The following is a 16,264-nucleotide window of genomic DNA, read 5'->3' on the forward strand; positions in this document are numbered from 1 at the left end:
CAGGTAAGTAAAAACTGAGAGGATGTGTTGCCGGCGGACCTGCTTTACAAGAAATACCGAAGGAGGTTCTTCGGGCTGGAAGCAAGTAATTCCAGGCTGTGATCTGCATCCACAGGAAGAAACCGAGAGTACCAGTAAGACAGTTACGAATGTAATTATACAGGATGATTCAAAAAGCAACTATATCAAACAATATGCACACACAGTTATTGTATTGCTGGGCCTAGAAGATACAGGAATGTAACATCCTTGACAGGAACATCTCAGAGGAAGCAGGTGAGAGCAGAGCTGTACTGGGTTAAGGACTTACCAACAGCTGAGTCGTTAGAACTTTATTAAATTACGCGGAGAGCAAAGTCGCCTTGTCATAGTCCTGATATTACAGGGAACATGGAAACACTCAAAGAGAAAGAACATGGGCTTTGGAGTCAGAAAATCTGGGTTGCATCCTCGCTTTGAGCAACGTTAGCAGCTTGAACTCGGATGAACCACGAGCATCTTTGCGTCTCAGTTTCTTGATTTAGCAAACGCAGTGAGCGGTCTAATGTCTGACCTACCTGTTTTGTCCCATTTACCCTTTAGGCGTGTCCTGGGACGCGGTGCTGCGTTCACAGACGGGTCCACATGCACGTGAGACGTTCCTACTCGTGTCCCGTGCTGCCGTCCGCCAGCTCAGATCCTTCCAGGTTCAGCCTGAGTCCGCCTGCCTCAGTCACCACCCACAGATTGCCTGGTTCTCACTCTCATTGTCCCCCAAAGGGGAAATGGCTCTTTCTTTAAATGCCTACGGCCCTTCATCGGCACATCTTTAACTGCACTTATCCCATTCTTCCTGAACTATTTTGTTTTCAGGAACGATCTTCTCTTTTGGATGGTGTTGCTGAGGGGAGAAAATGTTCCCGTCTCTTTCATTTCTGTCCTATCTTCATACACACTAAATAAAGGTGAATTATTGACCGCATTCAATCAGCATCGAGCTCTGGCTGCCCTACAGTGACTGTTTATCCCTCCTACTCATAAAAGGACATTTTGTTTAAGAAATGTTGGCTTCAACATATTCTGGTTTTATCAAGAGTTCTTGCAAACCAGAGGCTTGTCCTCGTACTTGAGACGGGCTGGGGGAGGAGGGTGCCTAAGTCCATAGAAGGATGGACCACCTCAGAAACGTGTAAACAGAAATATGCCAGCATGACATGCTTCTTACTTTTGACGCGGTGAAATTTTGAGGAATTCTCCCTCCTCTCTTCCTTCTGTTTTATTTTGGTTCCAAATTTCTGCCTGGAGCATCTATCGTTTTATGATTAGGGTGAAACTGCTGCTGGATCAAAACAGTCTGTCGCTTCCGTTGAAAGGCTCCTCTTTGCTGCCTTAACAAGTGGGGGGGGGGGGCGGTGGGCTTCATTTTACAGCAATTTTCCTTTAGATCCTAAAGGAAAAAAAAAGTTTAAAAATTTTCTCTAGGGAGCGTTTAGGACCATGACGTCAGTAGGCTCGAGTTTCTCCTCTCAACCCTTTGCAATTAAACTCCAGAAAACCTGAGCGACGGAAGCGGGCGGGGTGACAGCCCGAGGGGGCCGCGCGGGCCCAGCTCTCCCGCTGTCGCCGACTGGCCAGCAGGGTCCCTGGCGGCGGCCAATCGCGCGGGGCCTGGTCGCCACGGCGACGGGCGCGCAACACAGCGGCGTCCCCGGGAGTCCCGGCGGCCGGAGCGCCGGGGACGATGGCTCGGAACCTGTACGGCCCCCGAGTCCGGATGGGCAACTGGAACGAGGACGTCTACCTGGAGGAGGTGCGGGAGGCGCGGCGGCGCGGCCTGGGGGCGGGCCCTCCTCTGAGCATCCCGCACCTCCTTTCTCTCCCAGCGCACCCGGGACGCCCCGGAATCTCACCCGCTGTCCCGGGTCTCGGCCTTTCTCCTCTTCCCCTGGGTCCCTCAGCCTCCCCACGTCGGGTGCCTTGGCTCTCTCAAGCCCCCCATCTGAGCCTCCCCCTTAGTCTCCAGCCCCACGAAGTTCCCTCGGGCCGTTAAGAGTCTGAGGGTCGCCGAGGCTGCGGTCCGGGGAAGGAGGGAGGCTCGGAGTAGAAACACCGCCCCTCCTCACCCGCCCATGGCATATACCCTCCTGAGGGTCCCCGTAGCATGGCCTTTACAGACCTTATACTCACGGCCTTGCATGCTCCTGTGCTGGTCCCCACAAGGCACTGGGCCACCGCTATGGAACTAGTTGTGGGCGGTGGGCGGACTCACAGTGTCCATCATCATCCAAACTGGGGATGACGTCCCCTCACCAGGCGGCACACGGCCTCCAAATGTTGCTCACGATGGTCTCTGCCTGGAATAATTATGAGCGATGTCTCTTTTGTGCCTTTCTCATTTTTCCCAAACATTCTACAATGAAATAAAAATATTAAAATAATGCTCAAAAAAATTTCCCCCGTTCCTATTATACTCACGTTTCTTTTTCTGTTCTCAAACTTGGCCTTTTCAACTTGATGTGCTTCTGACCTGAAAGCTACCAGTATCTGTGTTATCAGGACTATTGTGGACCCTTTGAGTTTTACTCATTTTCTGTTGAAGCAGGAGCTCATGAAAGATTTCTTAGAGAAGAGAGACAAGGGCCAACTTCTCATACAGAGAAGCAGAAGGCTAAAAGAGAATCTCCTGAGACAGGTAATTTTAAATTCAAACATTGTTTTCAAAATCCTATCAAATTAAGTGTGAGTATATGTTAAGCAAGCAAAAATTCCAAAAGTGAGTTATCCTTTGGAAAATGCCAGTTTTTCTCTTGAGGTCTGAAAACCACAGTGTTTAAAATTCCCTGAGATACAGAACATAAGAGAAGTCTGCTATTAATTGTATTTACGTGCATTTTCCAAATTAGGAACTGAATAGATTAACACAGGCGTAAGTCATGCCCCTCGGTTGGTGCTCAAGAAATTTTCAGTGGATGTTGAATAAATTAATAACGGAGTCGACGCACGTGATTTTTCACCAGCCTTGTTTTACTTCGTTTGGGATTATTGGGGGCTTTGCTTTGGCAAAGCGAGAGGGGATTGGTGGCAGGAAAAGGAAGAAAATTAAGGATCTGAGGGCATCCAAGTGAATCCCTGATTGAAATGAATCCTGGTCTTCTCAGGAAGGAAGGTGCATCAGAAGTGGCTGCAGGGCTGCGTGCTGGATCTGAAGAATTGCTATTTCAATCGCAGATGCAGCTTTCCATATCCCAGGACGGATACGTTCACTACGGCGACAAAGTGATGCTGGTGAATCCCGACCACCCGGAAACAGAAGCTGATCTGTTTCTGGGCGGGAACCTGAGCCTGTGTGTGACTCCAGACGAGGTGAAAGCCCATCTGAGCGACGAGCTGGAGGTGCCGTGTGGCCTGAGCCTGGCTCAGGTCACGGTCCCCATCGGCAGAAACACTTTCATCGTTTTGAGGTAAGGTTTCTTTAACTTTCCGCTTATGTGCGTCACGAATATCTGTTTTCGTGGATTGGAGCAGTGCGACTGGAGGCCAAGGTTATTGGAACGTCCTCTGTGACGCTCCTCTTGTTTTCTTATCTTGAGGGTTATTGTCAAGGGGCCTTTACAGTCCCTTTATCTTAAACGTCAGGATAATTGCTAATTTGTGCCAATTCAAAATACTTAATTCAAAGATATGGGGATCCAGGGAATTAAGTTCACATCCCATCTAGAAGTAAAGTGGGTTTTCCTAATAACATCTCAGAATGCTTGGAGCTCATCTGAGTGCTTTTATTGCTTTTAATGTTGCCATGTTACTTTTACATCAGAAATACGTAGTTTAATGCAAGGTGGCATTACAAGGGCATTTGTTATCTTAAAATTAATTGTCCACTAAAAACGTACTTGAGGAGATTGTGAAAATGAGCATTTAGATCCTTAGAGAGCAGAGACATAATTACAATGAAAAATATTGCTTTCACTTTGTCTCTAAATTATGACGGCAGTGTTTATATCACAGGAATGTAGCCCATCCTTCAGGTCTTGAATTTAGATTTCCTTTGAATACAGATAATTTATGTTAAGACAACTAAAAATTGATCACAACTTCAGTTTCCCAGAGAATTAAGAAGGAAGATTGTATTAAATGTTTACAAATGGGTTTCCTTGGTTCTCTCTAAAGATGTCAGGGTGCTTGACGCAGTTCCTTAGCGCAGGATGGCGTCTGTGCTCAGCCCGCTCCAGGCTCACCAAGTGGGGATGCTCTGTCTCCTGGCCATGTTGGAAGACAGGGAATAGGGTGCTGGCTGGATCTGAAGGCCAAAAGAAAAGACCTTTTGTTTAGTGACTTAATTCAGTTATGGTACATGAATATGTACTATCAAGAAAATTATAAATGAAACTGCATATACAAAGAATAGAGCTGTAGACTGATTCGAATACAGCGCATTTACCCTATACTTTCACTCCACTGACAGCCCAGACAGAGAGGCCTCCGGTCAAGTTCTTAGATACGGGCAGAACTTTTGCCTCGGGATAACAGGAGGATTTGAAGACAAAATGGTGAGTCATCCTGTTGGGGATCTGCTTGGGACCAGCCCTTTTGGTTTCCCTGGGGGCTAGTGGCTACCTGTGGACGCCGACAGAGAACTCGACAGCATGCGCTCCATCTCGGGCTTCCCCGTCGTTTCAGCCTGCAGCTTTTCACAGGCAGTTGTGGGCTAATTCTTTCCTCTCACTTTGCAAATTACAAAAATATGCCCTTCAAAGTTAAAGGGTAAGGGGGAAAAAAAGCCTTTTTGCAATGCAGCTGGCAAAACCGAAAATTTATACCAAATGATTGCATTATGTAATAATAATCTGACAGCTGTTTAATGTCCCTAATGCTAGCAAAGCATATCATCTGACAACTTTTTCTGACCTTTTCTTGTCAAACTTCTGCCTAATTTGGGAGAAAGACAATACGAGATGCTTAAGTCTGCATAAATCAGGCAGCATAAGTCTCTGATCTTTACCTTTATTTTGGGGATTAGGAAGTGAAACAGAACCAGATAAATATGGGTTTGAATTCCAGCTGAGCTGCATATCTATGGGGTGGGACTTTGGGTAAATTATTAAACCCTTTTGCGTCTTTCTCATCTACAAAATGGGGATTATTATACCTTACCACATGCTTAAGTGTTTCCCATGTTCTTCCAAACAAGTCTATGAGGTGGGGACTATTTCACTGAAGGGGAAACTGAGGCACAAGAAGGTTAAGTGATTTTGCTCCAAGTCACTCAGCTACTAAGTGTCAGAGCTGGCACAATATAACATTTTTCATTGAATCAAAGATTTCATTATTGTATGGTGTGGAATTATTATTTTTGTACCACTAAGAAAGATCAATGCTTAAACTATGACATACCATACATGGTAAGCTGCAGCCTGATTTTAAATGTAGAGATTAGAGGAAATACCAAATTGTTGAAAGACGAGAGTAACTCATCATCTTGTTATCCAGAGATTAGCACGAGTAACATTTTGGCTTATTTTCTTTTAGAAAGGGAGAGAGATCAGACTTAAAGCACAGGGAAAATACAAGCGCTACGACATTCAGATGTGATTTTTTTCTTTTCTTCTTTTTTGTTTGCCGCTCTCTCCTCTCCCTCCCCTTCCATCCCTTCTGTCCTTCTCTCCCCTGTCAATCCTCTGTTCTCCGCCTGTTTATTGATCTGGTTTACGTATCTGCTCTTTCACAGATTATACGGTTTGTCCCGTCCGTGGCTAACATGTCCTTCCATTTGTTACTCAGCTTGTAAACTGCAGCTGCTCTAATCTATTTTTGAGCAAAATCGATCAGTGTTTCTCCTTGTAACTCCTTCTGTTTCTGGGACCCTTTAAAGTCCACTCCAAAGATGTGATAAAAAGAGAAACTCTTATTAACTTCTAGCTGTCTGCTTTTGCTTAAGCTTATTCTTTCATCCACTTCAGATTTATTTTGATAAAGGGTTGTCTGGGAACATGTAAATTTCTCCCAGATGAGGAGTCGGTGGTATCTTTTTTATTTCTTGAGTAATTATTCCTTTCTTCACGGACACATGCTGCCTCCATTAGCATGCATTAAATTATTGTACATACTCCATGCTTTTTCTGAGCTTCTTATTTTTTCCCTTTGAAGTGGCGTTGTCTATTTTTCTTGTAGAACTATGGCTTTATAATATAGTTTGACAGCTCGTAGTGTTAGTTCCATCTCATTACACTTCTTTGTCTGAATTATGTTAGGAATTAATCTTTTAGCTAAATGTAATAATTATTTTTTTCAAGTCCCTCTGCCCTTGTGGGAAAAAAAAAATCACTTGGTATTTTGAATGTGATTGTAAAATTAAGTAAACTCACACATTTTGTAGCTTTACAATATATATTCTTCTAGGATGCCTCTCCATCTATTCAATTATTCTTTCATATCTCGGTAAAGGTTTGTGGTTTTTTTCACATGAGTCTGATGCCGATCTCATTAAGCCTTTTTCTTGGTATGTTCTGTTTTGGTGCTATTCACGGGACATCCTCTTGATGGCTGCAGCAAAACTATAAGAAAGCCTTGATTTTTCTACTCACCTTTGATGACATCACTTACTCTTACTAATTCTAATAGTTTTCCAGTTGATTCCCTCATGACACCTAGGTAGACAGCCATTTCATCTTCACGTGATGGCAACTTTCTCTCTTCTCAAATTCTCCTGCCTCTCATTTCTGTTCTTTGTCTTTGAATTAGCAAGCCCTTCTGGGGCATTTATAAAAAATCTGGTGATACTGGCTTTCTAGATTTGTTCCTGACATTATTCTTATTTTTCTTTGCATTAACAAAACAGAGTTTGTGGTTTGAGATAGATATTCTTTGCCGTTTGAAGTCCTGGTTCTCCTTGTTGCTCTGAGTGGCACCGTTATTGGGGCCAAAAAGGGCCAAAGCCGTGGTATATCTTGGACCCATCGCTCTTTCCCGCCCCCGCGCGGCTGATGGCCAAGTCCCACGGCTCTGCCTTCATCACGCAGTTTGGCCTGTCTTTTCATTCCAATGCCAGTACCTCAGGTCAGGCACCCGTAGCTTGGCCCCTCTAGTCTATCCTGACTTGAGACCATACGGGACGGGATGTTGACAGGTTGATCCTCTAAAAGCTCAGGTCTGAGCACCTCCCATCTCTATTGAAAAGTCAGCAGTGGCTCCCCAGTGCCCTCTGAATTGAGCGTTGCTGTTCACTGCGGCATTTAAGATCTTCTGTAATATGTCCCCCACTCCCTGTCCGTGCTCATCCCCTCGGGCTCCCTGGTACCACATCACCACCTCCTTGGTCTTCCCTGAGCCCCGGGAGAGCTGCTCCATCCTCTGCCCTCCTACGACCCTTGGCGTCCATGCTGGATAGCCATTCCTTACAGCTGCTGCCCATTTCTATGCTCGATGATCTCTCCTGCCAGTCAGACAACATCTTGAGGTCAGTAACTCGTTTCTGCCTTCCCCATAGCTCTTCAAGGCTCAGCTTTGCATAGGAAAGATGCTCGTTGAAAACCTATTAAAATATGCAGGAATGTCCTCCAGGTTCAGGGTGACAGAGAGTCAATAAAGAGCTAACTAACGAGAAGCCGACATTTTGGACTTCCCAGCAGGATGGGGTGGTTCTTGGCAAAGTTGCAGGCAGCTGGAGAGCTGCCTAACGAGATTCCGAGTGTGGGCATCAACTCCAGAGGGGCGCAGACACCCTTGAGGCTCACGAGTGACTATCAGCTGTGATGATGTTGCTTTTAAGAGCACTTCACTTCATGCAATGAGTTTCGGGCAACATTATTTGTAATAAATAGAATATTGATCTGGGTCCTCTGCCCTGAAAAAGAGGAGGAGGGGAGCAGGGACAGGATGAGAAGAGAGTTGGAGATGGAGCCTGGTGTTCAAAGAAGGGAACACAGTCTGCGGTGGCGTGGGGCCGGGGGCCTCAGCATCCCAAAACGGCATTTCTGGGGTACAGAACTGTGTGTTCTCACATGGTCAGTAAGAACAGGGCTTTGAAAACCTCTCTGAACACACCTGCCGTCCAGCCAGCAGATTGCCTCTCAGTTCCCCGGCTTGTCCACTCGTGTGACGTTTACATTTTTCCTCTGTCATTTCCAGTTATATTTGTCAAGCGACCACAGGACCCTGCTGAAGTCGTCCAAGAGGTCTTGGCTCCAGGAAGTGTACCTGACGGATGAGGTCTCCTACCTGAGCTGCTGGCAGGCCACCTTCCCCGACCCCCAGCTGCGCCTGGAGTACGAGGGCTTCCCGGTTCCGGTGAGCACCGCATGGCAGGGGGACGACGTGAAGGTGCCGGCGCTCCTGGACGGATGCTGTTTACTCCTGTCTGCAGAACGGAGGCTCAGCATAGCTCCAGGGCCTCACGCACTCTCTTCTTTCTCATTTGTAACTCGATTCTGACTCGAGGCAGCACCCTGCATGTGGGTGTTTCTCAGCCCCGGCTGCACATCAGGGTCACCCACAGAGCTTTTTAAAAATACCGAGGCGCACGCCCCGGCCCTGAGCACAGGCTGAGAACCACGGACCCGAGACTTGAGGATTACCACGCTGCTTTCTTCCAGGCCTCTGTTACGCCCTCATTTCTGAAGAGACGGGGAAGTCTCGGGGAGTGAGGGAGACAGCAGGGCCGCAGCACAGGTGGATGCAGCGGTCCACAGGCAGCATCTTTCTCCTCCTCATTGCTGAATGTTTTCTCAGGACCCCGGGGCCCTGCAGGTCGGGAGCCCAAGGCACAGTCCTGAAGGGAAGGCAGGTCTGGCCAGCACAGAGCTGTTTCGAAGGCCGGGGACCTTGCTGCGCCCTCCTGAGGCCTCCAGCAGAGGGAGAGAGAGGAACCGGCTGAAGTCACTGGGAGAGCGTGCAATTACAGCAGCAAGAATTTAAAGGGCTGGCCAGCTGAGGTGGGCTTCCAGAGAGGTGGCCCCTGTTACAGGCCACCCCACATCCTCCCACACAGTGCACTTCTCTCCCAGCTCTGCAGGTGGACCCACGTTCACAAGGCTCTTTCCCTCAGTAAGGAGAACCTGCACACAGCCCACGGTGCACACGTTACACAGGTTTCCTCTCTTCCACTGGCCTTTGCCAAGCTTTGCTCTCCTTGGAGCTGCCTCTCTTTTCCGTGATTTAAACTGTCAGTATGTCCACTTCCTTATGGGTAAAATACCCGTGAGAATAATATGTCTTTGTGAGGTTTTTCCAGGATGGAAGGGCTAGTATGTTTATAGTGCTCGTTGGAAAGTGCCCAGCCCACAGACACTGTCGCAGGCGTCAATGATGTTGTTGCTGTTATTATTATACTTGTTGGAGGAGCCGTGGCCCAGGTGCCGGGGGGTCTTCCCATCGCTCACTCGGGCCGTAGCCTGGGGCAGGCTTGAGCCTCTCTCAGACGCCCTTGCACTTCTGTGAAGTGGGGACCCTCGTGCTGTCTGAGCTGCCCTGCGGTGGTGACGTCCTCCAGCCAGAGGCCACCAGGAGCACCCGCGGGCAGACTAGGGGGCTTGATTGATGGCCGCAGTGAGGGAGGACACACGCCTGGGGAGCCGTGGGGCATCTCAGCGAGAGGATGTGAGAGAGGACCCTGCACAGCGTCTGGGCTTTCCTTGGACGACTTTAGGGAGGGTCCTGGGAAGTGGGGCTCCACTCTTGGTCGGATGCTGTCGGGAAGCGGGGGTAATTCTGTGAGTGGGCATCTCGAATCGTCTTACCCGTGGAGCGGGCAGGCCGGAGCAAGGCTAAAGCCGGCATCGTGAGGAAGCAGGGGGTCACTCACATCAGGCGGGAGAGGTGGATGTTCGGTGTTTCGGTTGATGGTCGTGTTTTGTCCGTGTTCAGACCCTATTACAGAGTGGTCTCGTGTTTGCCTTGACCCATCACAGTCACAGAGTGGCCTTGTCGGATGCGGGCATTCTGTGAAGTTGATTTCGTTTGATCGCAGAACACTGAGGCCCAGCTGTGAGCGCCAGGCCGGCTCCTGGATGTCAGGGGCTGTTTTCTTTCCTTCCTCTTACAGCTTTTAGTTTACACGGGTCAGGATTTCGAAATAATATGTACTTTTTTCCTGATTATCAAACGTATGTTCACTTATAGGAAATCAGAAAAGCACAAAAACTAATATGAAAATTACCAGTAGTTCCACTCTCCAGAGAAGGCCACTCTTTTGTTTTGTTTTTTTAATATCATTTCTGTCCTTATCTATGCGTATGGGTTTTTTTTGTGTGGGGGGGAATTTATTCTCTCTCTTTTTTTATGGAGTGTGGTTTCACCCACAACATTGTGTAAGTTTAAAGTGAAGAACATGTTGATGGGATCCATTTAAATTGCAATATGCTGACACCCCATCACCTCATGTAACTGTTGCTTCTTCTAGTGTAGGGAGCAATTGAAATCTAACCTCTCATCAAGTTTAACGTCTATAATACAGTTTCGTTGTCTGTAATCACTATACTGTCTCTGGGACTTACTTATTTACTAGTTGCGAGTATGTGCCCTTCGACAACCCGTCTCCCCACCCCCCTCCTCAGCCCCTGGAACCACCTTTCTACCCTCTGCTTTTATGATTTCAAGTTTTCAGATTCCACATATAAGAGATATGTAGAGATTTGCCTTTCTCCGTCTGACTTACCTCATCTAGCATAACGTCCTCAAGGTCCCTCTGTGTCGTTGCAGGTGGCAGGATTTCCTTCTTTCTCATGGCAGAATAATGTTCCATTGTACATATCTAGCACATCTTCTTTATCCGCTCGTCCGTTCTTGGACGCTTAGGTTGTTTCTGCACCTTGGCTGTTGTGAATGATGCTTCGATGAGCATGGGGGTGCAGACATCTCTTTGGTAACCTGCTTTCATGCCCTGAAGTGGGATTGCTAGATCAGATGGTATTTTTATTTTTAATTTTTTGTGGAATCCCCATACTGTTTTCCGTAGTGGCTGCACCAGTTTGCATTCCCACCAGCAGTGTGTGAAGGTTCCCTTTTGTCCACACCCTCTCCAACATTTGTCATCTCGTCTCCTTGGTAACAGTTGTTCTGACAGGTGCGAGGGGAATCTCTCCTTGTGGTTTTGATTCACATTTCCCTGATTGGTTTATTTTTATTTTTTATTTTACAAAATAGGACATTAAGGCATAAATTTGCCACTTAAAAACACCACTGACCGTATCTCATGCTGTCTAATATCATCTCCAATATGACTTTGAATAATTATCTAATGTTCCATCATATGTGCTTCTGCAATAATGTATTTAATCAATCCATTATGGTTTGCCTTCTAGGTTATTCCGTATATATATGTGTGTGTGTGTATATATATATGTGTAATTTTTTTTAACTAAATTTAAGTGAATATATAGTATATTTCCAGATTTTTGCTTTCAGGAAATTGGAGGCCTTAACTCACAATGCAAATAACACACTTTCTTTATCTTTAAAGGCAAATGCAAAAATTCTCATCAATCATTGCCACACCAACCGGGGGCTGGTGGCGCACCGGGGTCTCTTCTTAAGGTATCCTACGCCAGGGTGTAGCAAGATGCCCCACTTGGGGGGTGGGGGCTGTGCATATGCGCAAAGAAGCTCAATTTAAAGAGTGTGGCAATGCACACAAGTCCTTTGATGATGAAATATTGTCCCACAGAACTTTGAAGGTGTGAGCAGTCCCCTTAGAACTGCTTCTATTATACGGGTCCTTCCCTCACAGGAGGATGTTGTTATAATGGGATCCCAGCCGCCTCATCGTTGCCCAAACAGGGTGCAACTTCCTGGGGAACGTGTCCTGTTTCAGAGCTCCCAGTGGCTGTACCCGGCCGTCTGCCGAGTTAGCCGCCTCTGAAATGAAGCAAGCAGCTCTCTGAGAGTCGCCGTTCCCTTCCTAATCCGTGTTCCTTCTTTCCCACCCCAGAACCTATTTCGGAAAGGAAGTTGAGGTCGCTGCTCACACATACCTGGATTCACACAGAGTTGAAAAACCGAAGAACCACTGGATGCTGGTGACTGGGAACCCCAGGGAAGAGAGGTCCATCATGCTGGACCAGCCCAAACCACGGGCGGAGGAGCCCCGGGCCCCGGAGCAGGCGGCCAGCCCAGGGGAGCAGTGACACCCAGGCGCCTGGGCTCCTCCAGCATAGCTACGACATCGGCAGTCTCTGTGGTGCCTCAAGCTGTGTTTAGATAAGGCCCAGAAGGCTTTGAACGCTGTATTAAAACATAGGGTGCATCGAGAGTGTGGAATTAGTGGTGGGATCTGGGACATAGAAGGACGCTAGCTCTGGGACAGCTCGTACGTATATTTGAAGGCGGCAGAGGGTATGTCCACGTGGACAGTAAATTCGGAAGAACTCAGCTTCCTCTATTTAGAGCCTGTGTGGCAGCTGCTCCTGCAAGGACCACCTGTCACTCTTCCAAGCTGTGTCCACGTAACGAAGCTGTTGGTGCCACACTGAATTTTTGTCCCCTCCCCACTCTGTACGATGCATTAAGAATCAACCACGTGTAGCGGTGGGTCTGGCCTTTCCTTGGAGCTAAACATTTCCCCCTTCTATTTTCGTTCCTGCCTCTGGCCTTGGGGGTCAGGACCTCCACCCAGCTACTCGCTTGCTATTTTGTAATGATTTCCAGAAGGCAGACGCTCCTTACTGCTACCTTGTCTCTGAAGCTGGCATTAGTTGTGGCACCCACGTGATCGGAAAGTTCCAGACAAAATAAATATGTACCCTTCCGTGTATTGGTTCATCTAGTCATTCTCTGGCAAGCGCCCGTGATGTGGAAGGTGTTGTAATGGGAGGAAGAGACCCCCAGCCCGGTAGGTAAAGGCTGGTCCACAGGTAAATACCCCCAGGCAGAAAGCAAGTCACAGGTCTTGTAAATGCCATTTGAATAGATACAGCCTCAAGCCAGTGTGGACAGACCCTCCCCAGGGAGGCAGGCACTTGCCGTCAAGGGTGACAGGGTTTGGGCGTGGAGGATCCAGTCCTGGGCTGGGCATTGGGTTCACTGGAGAACCTCAGCGGTGGCTGACACCTGCGCTCACCCAAGAAATGCTGATTTAATGGCCCAGGTGCAGCCTGGTCACAGGGCTTGTTCCAGGTGCGTCTCCCCTGTGTTAGGAGACGGGGAGGAAGCAATGTCCCTCGGGGGTCAGCAAAGGCTTTCCTCACCGGAGCTCACCTGGCTGCCTTCAGAGTTACCTGAGGAATGGGGAACAAGCCGAGGGCCCAGGCTGCGCCCCAGACGTTAAACCAGAGTTCCCTGGGTGGGGGGCATTAAAAACACAGAGGCTGGCACCCACCTCCAGAGTCCTGTTTAATCCAGGCGGAGTGGAGCCACCGGTCAGTATCCTTAAAACTCATTAATTTCCTTTCGTGTTCAGCTTGGGCTGAGAAGCACTGACTCAGGTGGGCAGAGCTGGGTTTCCCTTGAGTCTCTTGGGGCGAGACCAGGACGCGATGGAGGAGGCTCGGGCCCCAAGTAGAGAGAGACGCTCTGTAATAGTTTGAAAGATCTGCGGCATCTAGACCATGAGGTGAGTGCTGCTCTTACCGTTGGTGTCCACGGAAAGCTTTCAGATGGCACCAGGACTCACGTTCCTTCCTTGAACCATCCTTCAATATTTTCTTGACTGAAAGGTTTCAGTCCACCAGGAGGCTGGCCCACACTGCATGCAGGTAGTTAGTGACAACCACATGGTCACTGCCGCCTGGGAGATGACGACTGTGGAGCACAATCATTTTAATTCAGAGATGTCGAAATGTGAACAAGGAATCCCTGAGCGTCTTGGAATAGATGAAACGCAATCAATAGCTAGAAAGGGCTATGGAACCGAGAGAACCCTCTTAGATGTGTGGCACCTGTGTGACCACATCAGAGCTGCTGCCTTGGGTCTGTTGAGAACATTACAAAATTACAAAGGGCCTTTTGTGCTCATTTTCTTATTTAATTTTCACTGTTTCTAGGGTTGGACTGGATATGGGTCATGGCTGCATCCCCATTTCTTAAGAAACATCTGTTGACTGAATGGATGAATGAATCCGTGCCTTTTACAGAGGTGGCAATAGGTTTGCAGAAGTTAGCGACTTGCTCAAGGTCACACAGCTCGTAGAGAGCAGAACTGGGCCAGGACCAAGTCAGATCTTCCAGACCACCCAAACCCAGGTTTCCTAACCTCGGCACTCTCTCGATTTTGGGGTCCAGGTAATTCTTTGTTGTGGGGGCTGTCCTGGGCAACATAAGATGTTTGGCAGCATCCCTGGCTTCTCCCCACTAGATGCCAGCCCCCCCACCCCCACTTGCGAACACCAAGAATGTCTCTAGACATTGCTAACTGCCCCGGGGATCCTGCCATTTGAACACCATCGCCCTAGATAGGCTAGATGTTTACTTGCCCTCCACGGAAGATGCTGTAAAGGGCTTTGGCCCTTTCTATTTTTGTTGTTGTTGCTGTTCTGTCGAGGTTAGAATATGTGACATCCAGGGCAGATCCAGGTGCACTAATCGTCAGCTGTTAGCATCCAACCTGGGCTTTGATGGAAACCTAGAATTTTGAGGCCCTCCAGCACGAGGTCACTGCCTGGACCCACGGACAATGCCTGGAATGCACACAGCACCGGAGTAGCGGCCTCCAGCGTGGGTCACACCAGACAGCCTGTTGAGATGCGAAAAGTTTAGAACTTGGATGTGTATCATTATTTTATCCTTTAAAATGCATTAATGTCTGTGTTTTCCACTGTTCAAAATGTTAGTTTCTTAATGTACGTATAGTTCAACGGGCATGACCAAAACTTATAAATACAAGTATAGAAAAATGTGTGCGTGTGTCTTGCGGTTGTTTGGAACTCACGGGCAACGGTGAGCAGTGACGAATTGCGGGGAGTGCTCTGTGTGCTGCGTGCAGTCGTTTGTCGTGTGTACACAAGTCGCTGTTGCTGTGCGGCTCTGTCCCGCATCAGGGACAATGGGCTGCTCCAGCCCCAAGGCTCACTGTTGCTCAGCTGAATGACCTGGTTATCCATCACTTCCTGTGCTTCACTCATCTTGCGAGGGTGGTGGAGACAGTGCAAAACAAGGTGAAGATCCTGCACATGGGGGAGAAGAAACCACAAGTGTGAATACTCCCCTGGCCATCTAGGGTCCCAGCAGAAGAGCCAGGAGGCCACTCATGCTGGGGACCAGCCGATACTCGAGCTAGAAAGGCCACGGAGAAGAGACTTCCAGGCAAAGGAGGTCCATCCCATGTCCCTGGAGTGTGGGCGTTTGGAGCTGTGGGGGGACCCCTTGATTTCCCTCCATTGACTCAACAACGAAAGTGCTAATGTCTGGCCCAGGAAGGGGCCTCCAGGACCCGGCCCTGGTGCTGTGGCTCGAGTCTGTCTTGTTTGGTTGGTGTCCAGTGATATTCAGGAAAAACTGTGCAGCTTGTTAAATATTTTGAATATCACTCTTGGCTGCATGTCTCAAGTTATTGAATTCGATCTTGAAGCTGGTGCTCAGCCTTCGAAAGAGTTTGAGGAGGAAAGTGGCATGATCTTGTTTTAGACAGATTACTGTGGAAACAGCAGGGAGGTGGGGGATCCTGGGGAGACAGACGAGGCTCTGAATGAAGGCAGCGTCAGGAAACGTGGAAAGGAGAGGATGGATTAGAGAGACATCACAGAGAAAGAGAGAGAGACAGGACTCCATGACTTGGTGGACGTACGGCCAAGAGAGGACAAGAAGGTGGACACCCAGGTTTGGGGCACGTGCCCATCCCTGAGATTCAGAGCACAGAGGACGAGGAGCTGTGCAGGGAAGTTGAGGTGGTGTCCCGGGGATGACGGACCCCGAGTGGAGGCTATTTCTCTGTGGATACAGCCTCAGCCCGGCTGCAGCGGCTTCCTTCGCTCAGCACTATCCTCTTCTGGGCTGGTCAGCCCCACCGAAAACCCAGACAATTGGTAGCAAATAAAACCTCATGGTTGAGTAGTACATTTAAATTTATGCTGGGGGAGCACAGAGGAGTCCAAGCCTGGTGGCTAGGACTGGCCACTTCCTAGCTGGGAGAAGGTGACCTCTGAGAAGCAGTGCTTCGTCCATGGAACAGGGTGAGTAGTGGCCCTTGAAGGTTGCTGGGAGAACTGGATGTGCTCAGTTGTGTGAAAGCAGGTGCTCTAGTGCCTTCCCATCTCCCCTCTGCCTTCGGATGCGAGCGTAGTAAGTGGACATCCAAGCCAGGAAGAGATTTGATACAGCAGGGGGAGGTCTGTACCGATGCAGCAGGGGGAGGTCTGTACCG

At 48.6% G+C, this 16,264-nt stretch overlaps 1 protein-coding gene across 3 annotated transcripts; it reads left to right on the forward strand.

Moving 5' to 3' along the window:
- Window positions 1-1,643: 1,643 nt before the first annotated feature.
- CFAP161 (cilia and flagella associated protein 161) lies at window positions 1,644-12,711 on the forward strand. Of its 3 annotated transcripts, none has more exons than XM_046655064.1 (7): window positions 1,650-1,789; window positions 2,582-2,671; window positions 3,208-3,440; window positions 4,442-4,526; window positions 8,104-8,262; window positions 11,432-11,505; window positions 11,900-12,711. In XM_046655064.1, the coding sequence occupies exons 1-7, from the start codon at window positions 1,721-1,723 to the stop codon at window positions 12,093-12,095; spliced, it is 906 nt and encodes a 301-aa protein (XP_046511020.1). In that variant the 5' UTR covers window positions 1,650-1,720; the 3' UTR covers window positions 12,096-12,711. The 3 variants fall into 3 exon arrangements, with proteins under 3 accessions (XP_046511021.1, XP_046511020.1, XP_046511022.1); XM_046655066.1 differs by having other exon boundaries at window positions 1,773-1,789; window positions 3,138-3,440; XM_046655065.1 differs by lacking the exon at window positions 2,582-2,671 and having other exon boundaries at window positions 1,644-1,789.
- The last annotated feature ends 3,553 nt before the right edge of the window (window positions 12,712-16,264 follow it).

This window comes from Equus quagga, chromosome 2 (assembly GCF_021613505.1).
Source record: "Equus quagga isolate Etosha38 chromosome 2, UCLA_HA_Equagga_1.0, whole genome shotgun sequence".
Taxonomy (NCBI): domain Eukaryota; kingdom Metazoa; phylum Chordata; class Mammalia; order Perissodactyla; family Equidae; genus Equus; species Equus quagga.

Coding starts and splice junctions, on each gene's coding strand:
- CFAP161 (XM_046655064.1), top strand. CDS start 1,721: ATGGCTCGGAACCTGTACGGCCCCCGAGTCCGGATGGGCAACTGGAAC. Junction 4,527..8,103: donor GAGGATTTGAAGACAAAATG/GTGAGTCATCCT, acceptor TGTCATTTCCAG/TTATATTTGTCAAGCGACCA. Junction 8,263..11,431: donor ACGAGGGCTTCCCGGTTCCG/GTGAGCACCGCA, acceptor TTATCTTTAAAG/GCAAATGCAAAAATTCTCAT.